General features: G+C 41.3%; 1 protein-coding gene across 5 annotated transcripts in view; it reads left to right on the top strand.

Moving 5' to 3' along the window:
* zmat3 (zinc finger, matrin-type 3) overlaps window positions 1-19,087 on the top strand; it is a 52,810-nt gene that overhangs the window by 24,100 nt on the left and 9,623 nt on the right. For 3 of the 5 annotated variants that reach the window (XM_078563842.1, XM_078563847.1, XM_078563846.1), the window contains 2 exons: window positions 8,146-8,315; window positions 18,941-19,041. In XM_078563842.1, coding sequence (XP_078419968.1) covers window positions 8,146-8,315; window positions 18,941-19,041 — 271 coding nt within the window. Of the gene's footprint in view, window positions 1-8,145; window positions 8,316-9,245; window positions 11,308-18,940; window positions 19,042-19,087 lie in introns of those variants that run through there. The other 2 variants (XM_078563844.1, XM_078563843.1) reach the window with 2 other exon arrangements.

Raw genomic sequence — 19,087 nt, 5'->3', positions numbered from 1 at the left:
ATATTGCTATTGTATCATCCACTCAAGAAGAATGTAACAATAAAAAGATGAGGTAAAATGTAAGACTTGGGAGCCTTGCATGGAGTAAGAACTGCCTGAATCTTCTGGACTTTCATACACAGAGATATTGCTCTGCCCTAACTAAATCTGTTGGGAAAAGTCACCACTTAACTCAGTTACAGTGACATAGCATTCACATAGCTGCATAATTTGTTGTGGATTCCTCACAAATACTTTGTGCTGAGTGTGCAGGTTGTTCAACCTCAGTAGGATCTTTTTGGCCCCATGAAAGAATCCAGCCTTGACAGTATTCCAGCAAGCACTTTAAACAAAAGGTGTGGCTTATTAATGATAATAAAGTGGTGCAGATTAATGTCGTACATCAGGACAACTTGATAGCAATCGCAAAGCTCTTGCAGCAAGATATGGGGGCTGGATGTTGAAGAGATTCTTAGTCATACAGGGTGCGCCTAGCTTAATTTCAGTTTTCCCTATGAATCAGAAAATGAAGCTGATAGAGATTCTTTATGAAGGAAACATCTCTAAGGAGGAGATGGAAGAGATTCTGGAGATACTTATAGATACACCAACCAGTGCTTCAGCATTTCCCAGCATGGCACCTAAAGTAGCCTGCCCCGCCAATGTGCATAATCTTTTAATGGAAAGCCCAGTTCAGTTCAGAGCAGAAGAGGTTTCACACCAGAGCTCAAAGAGCACAAATTCTTTAAAAAAAATGCTATGACAAATTGGAAAGAGTACGTATAGACTAGAGAATTTTGTAAAGATTTGAGGAAACGATTTACTCCCAACACCTATAAGTCAACTTCACAAATATATTGGTGTTGTTGGAACTTTTTGCTCAATATGAACTTGCTCAGTATTGTCTGACATACTGACAATCAACTTGACAACCAATACAGTCTGTCAATCACCTCTGGAAAATTCAATTTATACATATCAATGACTGCACAAGGTTTTTGAGAGTCATATGGAAACATAAATAGTTAGTGCATCTGGTAGTAACATTATGGAATATTTTTAACTCATTTTTAGAAATTGTCCATACATTCAAAACCATGATTTCTTAATGCATTTTTAACTTTTCAGATAGACTGCTATGCATTTGGCTTTGCAGTGTTAACAAGCTTCACAATGTGATGGTAGATCCATTTTGCATGGTTTGACATTTGGATAGGAGGGGCAGTCCTTCGACCATGTGGAAAATTTATACCTCAGAGTGTCTGTTAGGTATCGCAGGAAATGGTGTCAAAACTTTACAGCCACCACATGAATTCTTGTTAATTTTTTTTTCTGGCGGTGTTTACAGATCTTTAGTGTCCTACGCAGACAAGACCAAGGACTGTCATCCGTCTGGAAGTTGTTTGTTTTATTTATGGACAAAAGCTTAGGCAATCATCACTAATCTGCATTGAGCAAACTGGGTTGTAGAATTTATCTTCTTGTGATATTTTTAAAAATGAATGAACTTGCATTTCTAATGTGTTACCATCTGGTTAAGGACCAGTAACTTTTTGTTTAAAGTAGACAAAGTTTGAAATCCCAGTTACCAACTAAGAGAATAAAACCACAAGATTCCACAGTTTTAAACAAACAAAATAAACATTACTATACAAAATCAGCAAAGTAAAACAATCTACAATGCCTATCTTATACTCTAACATTCATAATTAACATGAGGTAAATATGAATTAACAGGCAAACTGTGGTCAAACACACCACACCACACCACACATTAAATGGCAAATGCAACCAAGACAGATCCCAGGGATTTCTCAGCAACCTACCCTGATGTCAAGGATCACTGTGAGTCACAAAATCTTGCTAAAACTGTCTGCCTTATGTGAAATTTCAGTTCTTCACTTTCAAAGATCTAGCTTCTGAATTCCCTTGAAAACTGCTCTGACTCGGACTGCCTCAACAACTGCTCACCTCTTGATGGTTCAACCTCTTCTTCTGAGACTGTGTTCCATGGGATTCACAAAGCTGCACCCCTGCCTCTTACTACAGTCCCAATTCCAACTCTTTTGCAGACCACTAGCTTCACTAAACTGGCACTGCCCCAGGTTTCTTCGCACGTCAGTCTCCCGGCTGCACCAGCTATGATTGTCTACCAGGCCTTCTTTGAGCCTTAACTGTCTCCAGCACGGAACCAGCAACCTTCTGCTGCCATCTCAGCTCCCCAGGACTTTTCCTGAGCCTCAGCTGCACTGAACAGCTCCCACTATTTCTCTGTGTGCTGCAAACTATGTGTGGTCCTAACTGCATTCTTAGTTGCACTGAGTGGGCCCTGGAGATTTTCTGAGCCCTAGCTGCCTGGGGCCGTCAATAGCCAGCACCCTTTTGGTACAGCTTCTTCCCTCTGCTTCCGAACACTCAGCTAAATTGAAACCAGAGAACCATCTTAAGCTCCACCATCTCCAGAACAACATTGTCTTTCATTGTTCACTGAATGCTTTTAAACTAGTTTAGCTCTAACTCCCATAACATCTCTCTGGACTGCACTTCTTTGCAAGCAGTGTAGACATCATGCCTCCAGCTAAGTAAGCCCAACTGCTGTTTTAGTATCTTACCTTTCTAACTGTTAACCCTTTAAGTTAACGTGGCCCCAAATTTTTACGTGTAATAGACTCCAAGCTGCTTTTGGTTGCATTTATCTCATTTTTTTACAGTTAAACTTTAATCTTCCCAGAACTAAACATTGCCTCTAAAATAGTAACATGAACCATGAGCTAGATATTCATCATAAAAGCCTTTCCCGTCTTTGGGACACAATGCATTAAGGCAGTAGATTTTCTTTGATACGAAATCAATGCATTCATGTAATTTAGGCAAATATGGCAGTAAATAGCATATATCAACATCCCACAAACAGCAAATGAGGTAAATTGCCAGTTAATTCATCTTGATTATGATGAGTGTTACAGCACAGCGGATTGTAAATGCCGAGCTGCTCAAATCTCAGAGGGAAACGATTTTTGCAATTTGTATAGTATGAGGAGTGGTTTTGAAATCAGGAAATGATTTCCCTGACTACTTTTGATGATTTTATAGTAAAATAAACATTTATTAAAAGAATAAAGGAAGAAAAAACACAATTATATTTAAACGCAAGAATGGCTTCACACAGTAAACAGTACTTTAAAACAGTTCCACAAATCTTAACTTAACTACCCTCAGAACTAACCTTTCCGTTTTCTGTTCAACAACTATCCTAATAGATTTCAAAGTCCATAGAATTCCAGTAATTTTTTTACCACACAGTGCCTTTTTCTCTTGGGGTGTGCTCCGAAGCTGACAGCACCTGGGTCTTCAGGTCTGGCCTTGTTCACACTGTCTTCAGAGAGTTCCGACCAGCTACCTTGCTGTCTTCTGGGAGATCTAAGCAGCTACCCCCTCACATAGGTTTCAGTAGTTCCTTAAATGCGTTCCTTCCCTTTGATCTCTCTATCATTTCAACCAGTCACTTCAGAAATGCTTACTTCCCAGAATTGATTAAATCATTCTTTACTTTAGCTCTTAGACTTGTAAAAACAAACTTACCCTATCTTTACATCACTTTGTTACACCTTTTTACAACCTGCAAAAATCCCCCTTTGAACTAAAACAACTCAATTCAAACTATTCCTGTTACTGCTTTATGTAAAACTCTGATTGAAGTTCCTCTTGGTTCATTAACATATCAAAACCACTTCTTACTGTTGACATTAGACCCTTGCTGTCACTCTAACTCTTAATCCAATTGCAGTCTGACTTCCAGTACATTAGAAAATATGTCAGGGTTATTACCAGAAGAAAAGTATTACTATTTCTTGTTTTCTTGATGTGTTAAGTGATAAATACTGGCTAGGACACTGGGATACAGTAACTCCCTTCTCATGTGAATAAACAGATAGGCCTTGGTTCGAATTACTTTTGAAGGGAGATCAGTCTTGCTTTGTAAATGAATGAATGAGATCCCAGAAACAGCAATAAGACATATAGCTAAGCTTATGCTGGTGTTGATTAATATGAACGTTGGCCAGGACATTGGAAGAACTTCCTACACTTGAGAAAAGAAGTTCATTGGCTCTTGCAAGTTTTAGATGGGACTTTATTTTAATGTCTGATCCAAAAAAACCCCATCCTGTACTTAAGTGTTCACCTGGATTATATGCTGAATTAAGCTTTAATTCAATTTTATATCAATTTGGTTTTTCTACCTTTCTTTCCTGACAAAGGAATTTTGACAAACCTCAATTACTTGTTATGCTGGCCTCAATTCTAACCTCTCCCACCCCACCCACTGTCGTTAGACAGGATAGGGTGAGGAAAGGGGGAAAAATCCTAAAAATTAAGATCCTGGCTCCAAGCCTTTGTTTCCAGCAGCAGTAAATTTACGATGGCGATTTAGACCCACGGTGAGAGTCCTACTAAAAAGTAGGTGGAGGCCTACTTAAGATTCAAAAGTTGTGGCCCTTTTGTTGTCTGCTGGGTTTGACATCAATTCATCCTTACATCTGTTCCTTTGACTTACTTTCTTTGGAAAATGGCACATACTGTAATTTTCTGAAACAGTCAATATTCCAGGATTTCGGCTCTTCAGGCGAGGCAGGGAAGGAGGTAAAAGAGGAGGGGGTATTGCAATATTGATCAAGGAATCAATTGCAGCAGTAAGGAGGGATGACATTTTAAAAGGCTCCTCAAATGAAGCCATATGGGTAGAACTGAAAAACAAAAAAGGAGCAGTCACATTGCTGGGAGCGTACTGTAGGTCCCCATACAATCTGAGAGAAATAGAAGAGCAGATATGTAGGCAAATTTCAGAGAAGTGTAAAAATAATAGAGTAGTTAAAATGGGGGATTTCAACTTCCCCAACATTAACTGGGTCAGTCATAGTGTGATAGGTTTAGAGGGAGCGGAATTATTAAAATGCATTCAGGAGAGCTTTTTAAACCAGTGTGTAGAAGGTCCTACAAGAGAGGGGGCGGCCCTGGACTTAATTTTAGGGAATGAAGCCGGGCAAGTGGTAGAGGTATCAGTGGGGGAGCATTTTACAGATTGTGATCATAACTCCGTTAGATTCAAGGTTGTTATGGAAAAGGACAAGAATGGGCCAGAAATCAGAGTTCTAAATTGAGGGAAGGCCAATTTTAATAAGATCAGATATGATTTGGCCAGAATGGACTGGGAGCAGCTACTTTTAGGTAAATCTGCATCAGAGCAGTGAGACTCATTCAAGAAGGAAATAGGGAGAGTACAGGGCCAACATATTCCAGTAAAGACAAAGGGTGGGACCAACAAATCCAGGGAACCCTGGATGTCGAGGGATATACAGGATTGGATAAAGAGAAAAAGGGAGGCTTATGGCAGATAGTGAGGGCTCAAAACAGCAGAAGCCCTAGAGGAGTATAGAATGTGTAGGGGGGAACTTAAAAAGGAAATTAGGAGAGCAAAAAGGGGGCATGAAAAAACAGGTAAAATAAAGGAAAATCCAAAGTTATTTTACAAGTACATTAAAAGTAAGAGGATAACAAGGGAAAGAGTAGGGACCATTAAGGCCCATGGTGGTAATTTGTGTGTGGAGCCGGAAGATGTAGGTAGGGTGTCGGTGTTCACAAGTGAGAGGGACGACGTGGGCATGGAAATCAGGCAGAAGGACTGTGTTATAATTAAAGAAATTAGCATAGAAACGGAGGAGGTCCTAAGTGGTCTGGCAGGCTTAAAAGTAGATAAATCTCCAGGCCCGGATGAAATGTATGCCAGGCTGTTGAGTGAGGCAAGGGAGGAGATAGCAGGGGCACTGGCAATAATTTTCAATACCTCTCCGGCCGCAGGAGAGGTGCCAGAGGACTGGAGGACAGCCACTGTGGTACCGTTATTCAAGAAGGGAGGAAGGGATAAGCCAGGGAACTACAGACCAGTCAGTCTAACCTCAGTGGTGGGGAAACTATTGGAAGCAATTCTGAGGAATGGAATTAATCTACACTTGGAGAGGCAGGGATTAATCAAGGACAGTCAGCATGGTTTTGTTCAGGGGAGGTCACGTTTGACCAATTTGATTGAATTTTTCGAAGAGGTGACCAGGTGTGTAGATGAGCGCAATGCATTTGACGTAGCCTACGTGAACTTCAGTAAGGCTTTTGATAAGGTTCCGGATGGGAGACTGATAACGAAGGTAAGACCCCATGGGATCCAAAGCAATTTGGCAAATTGGATCCAGAATTGGCTGAGTTGCAGGAAGCAGAGGGTGATGGTCGAGGGGTGTTTTTGTGACTGGATGCCTGTGTCCAGTGGGGTTCCACAGGGATCGGTGTTGGGTCCCTTGCTGTTTGTGGTATATATAAACGATTTAGACTTGAATGTAGGAGGGTCAGTAAGTTCGCGGATGATACGAAAATTGGTGGGGTGGTAAATAGTGAGGAGGATAGCCTTAGATTACAGGAGCATATAGATGGGCTGGTCGGATGGGTTGATCAGTGGCAAATGGAATTTAATCTGGATAAGTGTGAGGTGATGCACCTGGGCAGGACAAACAAGGCACAGGAATACACGGTGAAAGGTAGGGCCCTGGGAAGCACCGAGGATCAAAGGGATCTTGGTGTACATGTCCACCGGTCCCTTAAGGTAACGGGACAGGTAGATAAGGTGGTTAAGAAGGCATATGGAATACTTGCCTTTAATAGCCGAGGCATAGAATATAAGAGGAGGGAGGCCACAGCTAGAGTATTGCGTGCAGTTCTGGAATCCGCATTATAGGATGTGATTGCACTAGAGAGTGCGCAGAGGAGATTTACCAGGATGTTGCCTGGACTGGAGAGTTTTAGCTATGAGGAGAGATTGGATAGACTGGGAGCAGAGGAGATTGAGGGGGGACATGATTGAGGTGTATAAAATTATGAGGGGCATAGATAGGGTAGACAGGAAGGAACTTTTCCCCTTGGTGAAGGGATCGATAACCAGGGGCATAGATTTAAGGTAAGGGGCAGGAGATTTAGAGGGATGTGTGGAAGAATTTTTTCACCCAGAGGGTGGTGGGAATCTGGAACTCACTGCTGAAAGGGTGGTAGAGGCAGAAACCCTCAAAACTTTAAGAATTATATGGATGTGCACTTGCGATGCCATGGCATACAAGGCTAAGGGCCTAGCGTTGGAAAATGGGATTAGAATAGTTAGGTACTTGTTTGACCGGCGCAAACTCGATGGGCCGAAGGACCTTTTTTCTGTGCTGTAGACCTCTATGACTTTCTGGGAATTCACCTTCCATGTCCATTCCTCCAAATCAGCTATGCATCTCTGAAGCTTTTCTGATGCAATATTCAAACTAATAGAAGATATCTAAATGGCTATGCCATCAGAAAATTATGGGAAAGCTCCAGTTCTTTGTTTTGGTGGCGGAACATTATTAGCAAAAATGAAGAGCAAGAGTGGATTGATAATTGAACTTTTCAGATCTCCTGCCATTGGGCAAAACCTGTATCAATTTAGCTTACCTTTGATGTCAAGCTGGGAGATAGTGCACTGCAGCTCATTGTTCAAAATCTTGTCAAAAGCTACGTTCAGAAATCCTGCACTCTTTTTTAAGGTTTGGAGTGTTCTGCCAGTCGTGGCTGTTCTGTTGGTGTAGACCCAGCTTTGTATTCAATATAACATTATTTTAAGACAAACTAAAAGTAACAAGAATGTACTGTTGCTGTAACATGATTACAATGTTTCTATACAAAATAGAACATTCTAAATAAAAGGTGAACTGAATACACATTCATAAAGCAGGAGGAATTAATCCAACCTTGCCCCAGCAAGCCCATTGGTACACTTTTTAACTTGGACTTGACACCACACAGGAGTTATATTTCACATGGTATGATAGAATTGTATATTTTTCTTATCAGAAGTGGTTGCATATTGATACAAAAGTGATATTGTAACTGCACCTACAGTATCTAATTCTGCAAACATTGCAAATTTTTAACAACTAGAAATAGTGAAAGTTGCCTCTTTTGGTCGTTGCTACTTAAGGAATGTGAGAATAAGAAATAACTTATTGTGGTTTTTCTTTTATTTACAGGATCTCTCTGCAGACTTAACATTCATCATTTGCCTCCTTTATGTTTGTGAATTATTGATGAATGTTATTTTCCATTCAGTCAGGGTCCCCCAAGACAGCAGGTCGTGTGATAATGGCTACAGCAAATGATTACTGCAAACTCTGCGATGCCTCTTTTAGCTCCCCGGCTGTGGCACAGGCACATTATCAAGGAAAGAACCATGCCAAGAGACTGCGACTAGCAGAGGCCCAGAAATCCAATTCACTTTCGTATGTATGCTAACAACTAAGAATTCTATAACAGGATTTTCAGTGTGTTAAGTTTTTGTACAACATCTACTTTCTGTTATAGTACCATCATAATTTTGAACAAAGTAATTAGATATTTCCCCTTTAAACATAGAAACCGAAATAAATTTTGTTTTAATGATAGGCATCTAAATATCAGTTGTTTCTTTTACTGTCTACAGACAAAGGTGATTCTTCCTCATGCGTTCATCCTCTACATACCTTAGGACAGGCCTATCATCCAGCCAGCAGTCAATCATTGGAACAGTGCCCTCTTGGGAGTTTTGAAATTTTTATTTCCACCTGCAACTCCCCACCCTCCCCGCCACCCCAGCAATGAGTGAACATTGCACAGAAAGTCATTCCACAGCAATGTTTTTTTTCTCATTTCTGGAAGCAGCATCAGAGGTTTTTTACCCTCTCAGTAGGCAAGGCTTTTGTGAAGTATTTTCTGCTTTGTTATTAGCCAGTTCCAACTTTTTAAACTTTGGTTCAGTTCTTATCTCAGATATTTTCAATGGAACCTTTCACATGAAAAATATGCTGATATTTTTCCCATACTAGGGGATTTTCAATGTGCAGTAGTGGATCATTCTGTCTGAAGACAGAAAGGCTGAATAATTTTTCATTTATTGGGAGATCTTGAGAATCAAGGGGCAGAATTTTCTTTTTTTTCAAACTTTGAGGTGGCGAGTGGGTTCCACGGCATGTTAACCGCTGGTTGGAATAGTGGGAAATCGCATTTGATTCAGCTCTTGGAAGCTCATTAACTATGCACAGACGAGTATCTCTCCGAATCACTTGGTTGGTCAGGAGCTGTTTTGTCCGTCCCGCCATTATCTGACGCCGTTGCAGGTCTGGGCGTCATATTTAAACGCCGCCCGAGCACACACATTTCTCTCTCCATCCCAGCTGTCTTCAGGAGACATGTCGAGATGCGTGGCGACCAGAGAAAGAAGGCTCCAACCCACAAGAAGGCTGCACCCCACTTCTGCCCCAACGCCCTCAAGGCCTTAATATGACGAATGCAGGAGCCTCGGGATGCGCTGTACCCAAGGGACAGATCCAAGAAGCACAGCAGTCTCACCTCTCTGGCCTGGGAGGCCAGCGCGGCTGGCACCTGAAACGTCATCCAGTGCAGTAAGAGGATGAATGGTCTCATCCACTCCGTCAGGGTAAGTCATCTTTCAACTCCCTCCAATATCAAACTCTCATCATTGCATCATGTACTCAAAAGGCTGCTCTTTTCAGAGATCTCACACAATCATTAGCGGGGGGTACATGTCATCACTGATTGTCTCATGGAAACTTTCACATCACTAACATCGCGTCTATCATGCTGCTTACACTCCATCCTCAGCCCCTTCTGGGGAGGGCTCACCACACACAGGGAGCATGCATGTTTCCCAACCTCAGCTCCATCCCTTCTCACATTCCTTTCTTTTGTCTTCAGCCAGGGCAAGCTGACCCACAACAGATGGGAAGGATCCCAGACCCAGAGAGGCGCCAGGTTGTGAAGGGCGAAACACACCATGATGATGCGGGATATCCTATCTGGAGTGTACTGCAGTGCACCACCCGAGCGGTCCAAATATCAAAGCGCATCTTCAGAATGCCAATTGTCTGCTCGATTAGGGACTGTGTGGAGCTGTGAGCTGCGTTGTACCCCTCTTCCGAAACATTTGAGGTCGACGCAGGGGTGTCATGAGCCAGCATTTCATATCCTCAACCAGCCATTCATGTAGATGCTCAGACCCTTGGAATATCTGAGGCACCTGGGAGTGACTCAGGATGTATGAGTCATGGCACCTCCCAGGATACTTGGCACAAATGTGCATTATGTGCTTCCGATGATCGTACACCACTTGAACAGTGATGGAATGAAAACCTTTAAGGTTGACTAAATATTAGGGACCGCTGCTATGGAGCCCTTAAAGCCATATGGCTACAGTCGATTGCACCCTGTGCTCTTGGGAAGCCGAGATAGCTGCAAAGCCATTGAATCTCGCAGCCTGGCTATCTTCATCAAGTGTAAACTTCACATAGTGATGTGCCTTGTTGTAGAGGGCATCTGTGACCTCCTTGATGCAGCTATGTGTTGCGGACTGTGAGATGCCGCACAGGTCTCTTGTGGATCCCTGGAATGACCTGCAGGCAAAGCCACTGGCAGGTGACAGTCTTTCACTCCATGGGGCGTTTGTTCCGCACAAAGAATGTGGCAGATGTGATCTACCAGAGCTCAGAGCAAGCACAGCCGTGCACAGCATTGTCTCCCAATCATCTGTAAATAGGAGAGTATTCTCTGGCATATCCTCGGTCTAGCGAGTCCCTCTGTGGTCTGGGTTTCTCCTCCTCATCCTCATGTTCTTGCTGTGGCTCCCCTGGACCTCAGGTGGGGCCTAATGAAGATGCGCTCAGCGTCACCTGTCCCTTCTTCTCCTCCTCCATAGTATTAGAACCCTCAAAAAGGCAGCTTTGAGCCCTGGGTCCATCTGAAATGATAGATCAAATAGATTATTGGGTGAACATAGTGAAGCTCACAGTCGTGAACCAATAGCAACTGTATTGATCTATAATGGCTTCAGCCCTACTAGCCTTGTCACTGTTGCAGCCTTGTATCTGAGGCTTCAACAGACACTTCGAGATGACCAAGATGCCATTCCTGAGACTTAGCACCTGAATCCCATAATGGCTGGAGAAGGTTTGAATGACATGTGCGACCTGACCTAGCTCAGTGCTCCAATCTCAGATCTGGTGTTCTAATTAACAATAAACTTCTCATACGAGCATATGCTAGGAGCGAAAGTAGGCCATGGCCCCTTGAATCTGCTCCACCATCCAATAAGATCATGGCTGGTCTGTTTGTGTTTCGAAATCCACACTCCCTTCTGCCCCCGATGACCTTTGATTCCTTTGCCTAACAAGAATCTATCTACCTCCACCTTAAAAATATTCAATGACCCCGCTTTCTCCACCTTCTGAGGCACGGTTCCAAAGTCGCAGACCCCTTTGAGAGAAAAAAATTCTCTTCATCTCTGTCCTAAAAGGGTGACCCCTAATTTTAAAACAGTGCCCCTAGTTCTGGACTCACCAACACGAGGAAGCATCCTTTCCATATCCACCTTGTCAAGAACGTTCAGGATCTTATATACTTCAATCAAGCCACCCCTTGCTCTTCTGAACTCCAGTGGAAACGGGCCCAGTCTGTCCAACCTTTCCTCATAAGACAACCCGCTCATTCCAGGTATCAATCTAGTGAACTTCCCCTGAACTGTCTCCAACGCATTTACATCCTTAAATAGGGAGACCAAAACTGTGCACAGTATTCGAGCTGTGGTCTCACCAATACCCTGTATAACTCAAGTATAACGTCCTTATTTTTATGTTCAATTCCTCTCATAATAAAGGATAGCATTCCATTAGCTGCCTTAATTACTTGCTGTACCTGCATTCTAGCTTTTTGTGACTCATGCACTAGAGCACCTAGATCCCTCTGCACCTTGGAATTCTGTAATCGTTCTCTGTTTAAGTAATACTCTGCTTTTTCATTCTTCTTGCCAAAGTGAACAACTTCACATTTCTCACATTATACTCTCATCTGCCAGATTTTTGCCCACTCACTCAAACTATCTATATCCGTCTGCAACCTCCTTATGTCCTCTTCACAACATACTTCCCTACCCTTTTGTCATCTGCAAATTTAGCTACCATGCCTTCACTCTCCCCTTCTAAGTCATTGATATAAATTGTAAAAAGTTGAGGCCCCAGCACAGACCCCTGTGGGACTCTACTCATCACATCCTGCCAATCAGAAAAACACTCATTTATGCATACTCTCTGTTTTCTGCCAGCCAGCCAATCTTCTATCCTTTCTAATATGTTACCCTCTACACTATGAGCTTTTAGTTTCCACAGTAACCTTTGATGTGGCACCTTATCAAATGGCTAAATGATTAATGACTGGATGCCCTTTTCCCTGATATGAATGCCAATTCTAGAAAGCATATGAAAGTCTTCCATTGATGGGATGTTATATATGCAACAACTGTGTCTCCAGGTTGCCTGCATTCCCAAATTTCACATTCCTATGCGTTAATGTTGAATTGAAGCAACTATGATGTTAAGCCAGGAAAGCTTCACATACCCCCCCCACGCCCCTTTTATTAAATTTTCCCCAATTACTGGCTGCAGATGCCTCCATAACCATTCCCTTCCCATCTGCAGCCCAGTATAGAGACGGACAAGCCCATGGACAGCGACTGTGGAAACGCCGTGCACACCAAGCTGTGCATTATTCCAACTGAGCACACAGCCTGTGACCCACCCTGGAGCATGCATAGCCCTGTAGCATGGTCTGCTGCACCCCATGACTGTCTCAACTCTCTTACTCTTGACTGAAACCCACAGAGCTCAAGGAGTGTCTCTATTCTCTGACTCCTGACTGTGAGCCCAAGGAGTGTCTTTACTTGCTGACTCCTGACTGAATACATGGAGTGTCTCCGACCTGCTAGCCCCAAACCAAGGACTTTGACTTTTAATGAGTTCCCCATTACCCTCATGACTGAACACTACAGTCTCCCTTCCCAACACTGCCACCCCACCCCCCGCCCCGCTGCGTGACTCTCCGTGAAACCCATCCCTCATGTGCCACACTAACACAAACACTCCTATCCCGGAGTCTGAATGCACCCTCTCCCATTCATACATGTGGCCCCCCATTCATCCCCTTGTTTGTCAGTGTTTCAGTTTCCCTTGTCGGGCTCCAGCTTTCCACCCCTCAGTCTCCCTTCTGCCTGCCATCATTCCCCCTTCTCTTCCACTCCCTTGCGAAGCCTTCCTGCCCCTCTGACTTCCATCATTCCCCCTTCTCCCTCCAAACCCCTTGCAAAGCCCTCCTTCCCCTTTGCTCGCTGTGTGTTTTCCCTCCCACCAACCCCTTGCAATGCCTTCCTGCACCTTTGACACCCCCATGTTGCCCCGCCCCCAACCCCTTAAAATACCTTCCCGCCCCTTTGCCCCCCATGTGTTCCTGCTTCCCCCCCTGACCCTTTTCAATGCCTTCCTGCCCCTTTGCCCCTGTGTGTTTATGATCCTTCCCCCCCCCGGTCGAAATGCCGGTCTCTGTCTGAATGTTCAGCCCTGTCTTAGTACTGCTGCATTACTGATACGCTGCGAGATATATTTCTACCTGTACGTCTCAAACTTGGAAGTATTGTAATTATCAACCTCCCATAAGTTTTCACAGATTTCCCCTATGACAAGAAACTCCTCTTTGGGATGCAGTTTGAAGAGATGCAGGAGTATTGTAAGAAAAAGTTTACACACCTGTCAGTGGAAGGCCAGATTCTGCTTCATCTTTTTTCCAAATCATAGATGTGTTTCCTGATCTAATCAATATTTCTATCATGATGATTGGTGTCTTCGTATTTGTGGAAAAGATTTTTATCAATGGTTTTGAACCATTGTTTACGTCAGAGTTGAGGATCAGCTTCTTTTACATAAGACTTAAAAGATGAATTTCAGGCCTGTCTAGGTGCTAAACTGTGCTACTTGTGTCATTGCTGTGATTGGTTCTTAAACTTCACAGACAACAAGTATTGTGAGCTTCTCAAAGAACGTTCTATAATTCCTGCATAATATAAAATTATATGCTTTTCACAAACAATTCCTGTTACAGCTTTGAATGGCCAGCAACCAAAAACTGTTCCATTTTCTACCTAATTCTTCATAAATTGGACTCTGTCTCAGAATATCAGTTAAACCTATCATTTTCCATGATCTGGCACAAATGATTTCGTTGCTAAGAGAAACAAACTGTCAAATAGAGGTATTCCCAGTTGTGTTTAATGTAGAAAATACCCTCAAAACATTCAGCTCCAAATGGATAACATTTATTTCATGTTGTAGTGTTTTACAGTCATATATTATCCTTAAAATATATTTGCAATATTTATTTCATCCAAGCCTCAAAGCTGGTAATATCACTAATGTTTGAAGGCATTTTTTGTGTAAACATACTTACTGCTTTTACATTTTATCGGATTAAATTATGAAGCAAGATAATTGCTAGTTTCTGATAATAAAACTTCAGATTACCACTTCATAAAGCTAAGGACTGCGGAATGTTCATCTTTATGACTAAAAAGGTGAATTCCTAACACAACTATCCTCATGAGTTAATGTGATGCTTTAGATTCTGTTTTTGAGCGAATACATTTGATTACTATTATTGCCTTAATAGATACTACTCTGTATGAACTTTTACCCAAAGCTACTCTCTTGTGAATTGGTTCATAAGACAACCGTAACCTCAAATCAAAGTAACTCTGTCTTCAATTCCTAGGGTTATTTTAGTTGTTGTGATGTTGGTCAATGCTGGTAGGGCTACATTTATTGCCTATCCTATATTTGCCTTTTGTGGATGGTGTTTTCTTTTAGCCATTTGTTTGTATGAGGGCGTTAATTAGGGAATTTCAGGATTTTGACCTAACAACACTGAAGGAACATTACCAAATTGAGAGAATTGACCTATGAGGAGAGATTGAGTAGACTAAGCCTACATTCTCTAGAATTAAGAAGAATGAAAGGTGACCCAATTGAAAACAAACACTGCTTAAGGGATTTGGAGAGTAGATGCTGGGTGGATGTTCTTGATTGGAAAGTCTAGAACTAGGGGGTCACAGTCTCAGAGTAAGGGTTTGACCATTTAGGACTGAGATCACTCAAAAGGGTTGTGAATCTTGGGAACTCCCTACCCCAGAGCTGCAGGTGCTTATTGAATACATTCAAGACAGTGGTTGATAAATGTTTGGGTGTTAAGAGATAGGTGATTAACCATGATCTATCAAATGACTGAGCAGGCTTGAAGGGCTGACTAGTCTATTCCTGCTTCTATTTCCTATGTTTTTATCTTGATATGTACCCAAGCCAACATACCTTGTGATTTGGAGGGGAATTTTCTGGCGATAATGTTCCCATGACATTACTACTTGGTGGTAGAAGTTGCAAGGTTGGGAGGTGCTGTCAAAGTAAGCTTAGCGAGTTATGGAGCACATACTGCAACCACAGTGAGCCAGTGGTGAATATCAATGGCAGGGGAGTTGATCAAGTAGGCTGTTCTCTTCTGAATTGTTGAGTTTATTGCATGTGGCTGCTGCTCCACTCATCCAGGCAAATGGTGGGTATTCTATCATACTCCTCATTTGGAGTCTTGATAGATAGTGGAGAGGCTTTGACAGGTCAAGGAGTAAAAGCAGTAAACCAGCTTCTGCTCTTCTCTTGCAGGCACTGTGTTGAAATACTAGTCTATTTAACTTTTGAGCAATGCTTAACATATTGATCATGCAGGAATTCAGCTACACTTTTGCTGCTGCTGTATGTCATGGGGAGATGGCTGGACTTTATTATTGAAGATAATTTCTGGCATTTTTGTGATACATATTGCCTGTATTTGTCAGGCCAAACCTGGATATTGTTTGGGATCATACTGTAGGCTGGCTGCTTCATTTCAGAAGATTTGCGAATGGAGTTGAATGAACATAGTGACATTGTGATAGAGGGGAAGCCATTGATGAAGCAGCTTAAGATGGTTAGGCTGAGGATATAAGGTATGTGAAGGAAAAACATAAGGAAGAAAGTAAGACCAAACCTACCTTCTGTATGATGTTCCTCATTCTTTGAATGTAATTTATCTTAGATATATCTTGCACACATCCTCCTCTACAACTTCTAATTCTTATTTCAAGTGCATTTATTGTTATTTAACTTTGTTATTGTTTTCTTCTCCAAGTAACAATGTCTTCAATTCAATCTCAAAGAGCTGAGGACTGGTCTGCGGGCAGGCCTTTTTTGTTTTTGAGAATTGAGGGAAATTAGTTAACTCTGTTATAATTTCAATGAGTATAAAACCCCTCCAAGGGGCACTGGTCTATTGATTTTTGCCCCCTCTCCCAGAAAAAAATAGGCATATCCTAAGGTACATGGTGGATAAACTACATTTGAAGAATAAGGAGGACCATATCAAAGGTAACTAATCTTACTTTATATTTATGTTCAGCAACTTGAAGGTATAAAACAATAAAATGGGTCTTTTTGCTACTTGTCACCTTGCTAAAAAGTACATCGGTTATCATTCATTTTTACTAACGTATCCATATTGATTCTTACAAAGGCTTACATTTCAATAACCATTCCATAGTAGTAGCATTTTAAGTCATAGCTTGTTGATCTTACTGTTAGAATAAGATGAGTTTTGCTGATTTGTAATAGATTCAAATATCAGATGAAAATTTTGCAGTAATCTAGTGTGTAAAATCATGTCATCAAAACTTCAGTTACTCTGATTGGTATTCTAAGACTGAAGTTGTATTATACTCAGTATAGCTACAATATTTCTAAATCAGCTCCCTGGAGATGGTCTCCCACCTTCAGATTTTAATGTGCTTTGTAGTCTCCCACACTGAACTGCCATTTCTGCAATGAAAGCACTTCTTATTAATTTGAAAATGGTGATTAAAATCAATTGTAAATTAGTTACAAATTAGTACAGAATTAACCTAGCAGGGTAAAAACACACAGGAAATGTAAACGTTGAGTCATCCTGTTCTTTTTTTTAGACCTTGCAAGTATAGGGGCATAACTTTTATACCTTTTAACACACACAACAGATACACATGAATGATGATGGGAAATGAGAAAGATATTGCACTAATGTAAATGTTGCTGAGCAGCTACTTTATGAATTTTTGCTCAGTATCAGAGGAAATTATTAATTACATTTAAGGTTGTGCTTTTAAGTTACATCAGAAAAAATGTTTTGTGACAGATCATTTCATGATTTTGTCAATTATCTAACTGCTTAAACAAAATTTACGATCTCAGCTTGGCTCAGTGGTAGCATTCTAGCTTCTGTGTCAGAAATTTGGGGGTTGAAGTCCCTCTCCAGGACTTGAGCACATAATCAAGACTGACACTTCATTACAACACTGAAGGAATGGTGCATATTTTGGAAGCATCATCTTTCAGATAGGATATTAAGCAGAGGCCCATCTTTTCAGCTGACCATAAAGGACCCCGAGGCATGGGAGCTCTCTGAATAAACTGCCCAGCATTTAACACTTATCAATTTTCTGGTAATGTTGATTTAAGCAGACATTGCTAGTTGTGAGACTAACAGAACAACATAAATGCAAGTTCTACCTAAGATTTATCAATAAGATCAACTTTGCCACAGATTGTTTTTAAATGTAGAACTTGAAAAATATAATGGAGTCACTACTCCTAAACAAACTGTAAAATCCATGGGGCTGGAATCACCTGATTAGGAGACGTTTCAAATGCTAATACAATGTCATTCAAAGGAGGCATCTGGTGTTAAATCAGCATTACAGCTTTGATTAAATTTAAAACAACCTCCACACCAGGTACTCTGCTAGGGATAATATTATCTAGGACATCAGGACTAACTCTGCTGTTCTTCAAAATAGTGCAATGGGATCTTTTATATCCACTGAGAAGGGCATACGGGGCCTCGGTTTAAATTATAATGTGAAAGATGGCACCTTGACAGTGCAACACTCCCTCAGCACTGCACTGGAGTGTTAGCCTAGATTTTTGTGCTCAAGTGTCTGGAGTAGTACAATCCATGCTTCTCATGGGTTCACACCTCTGCTAAAATGATGGAGAGTGAATTTTTAGACAAACATGTGTTTGTGTCTTAGTATCCTATTGCATAATTTCAAGGCCCGGAAAATTTGTCAGTAAAATGCAGTAATCCTTTCAGTGCCATGAGATCTTATCCAATGGCTATGCCAGTCATAAGGAAGGTACCATGTTTGATTCTTCTTCTGCTTTAACTGATCTCAGGCTGGGCAGGCTCAAGTGAGGGAAAAATCAGTCAGGGTTCTTGCTTTTAACTGTTGATCAGTGATCCACGCTTTGTAGAAATCAGATGGGAACAGGATCACACTTTACTCTGATATACCTGTGGCCAAATAACTTGCTGATTCACTAACAAACCCTGGATTTCCTGACCTGTAGTAAGGGGATTGGGGATAAAGGAAGAAGGTAACAAACGTAATAATATTCTTATATCTGGTTTATGGGGCTTGGGGATAAAGGAAGAAGGTAACAAACGTAATAATAGTCTTTTATCTGGTTTATGGTTTGGCCAGAAAAGCCTGGTGATGTGTATAATAGTGGCTCTTCTTTCTATCATCAACCCACTTGGGTTGGATGGATTACTAGTTTTATTTTGAAGTGATGGTATTCAAAATAGGCATGCCATTATGAATTCCCTCCAATTATAAATGTTTTGCAGAAACTCTCAAATTTAGCACCTTTCCAGTTTGTACACGTTAAACTATTGTCTGGATTGAGCATTTGTATTTGTAATTTTTATATCTTTCTCATCTGAAGGGATAGTAGAAAATAGTGCTGTCAAATTTCTAAAATTGTAAACTGTTCTTGTTAGTAGCAACAGAGTAAAGCCTATTGCTTTGCATTTGTTATTTTGTGATTAAATATTTAGCAAGAGGATTACTATAAAACATTTAAACAAATTGTACAATTGTTATATATTTGAATAACAAAGTATCTTAATTTTGCAGAGCAGCAACAGAGCTCACAAAGAGAAGACAAAGGAAAGAAGGGAATGAATTTAAAATTGTGCCAAATCGTCGCAATCTACATGGAGTTCAAAATACACTAGGTATCTACTATTTTGTGTTTGCAAACATGTTATATATAGTTGCAAC

This window comes from Cetorhinus maximus, chromosome 19 (assembly GCF_964194155.1).
Source record: "Cetorhinus maximus chromosome 19, sCetMax3.hap1.1, whole genome shotgun sequence".
Lineage (NCBI taxonomy): Eukaryota > Metazoa > Chordata > Chondrichthyes > Lamniformes > Cetorhinidae > Cetorhinus > Cetorhinus maximus.
This window is presented reverse-complemented; position numbering and strand designations above follow the sequence as displayed.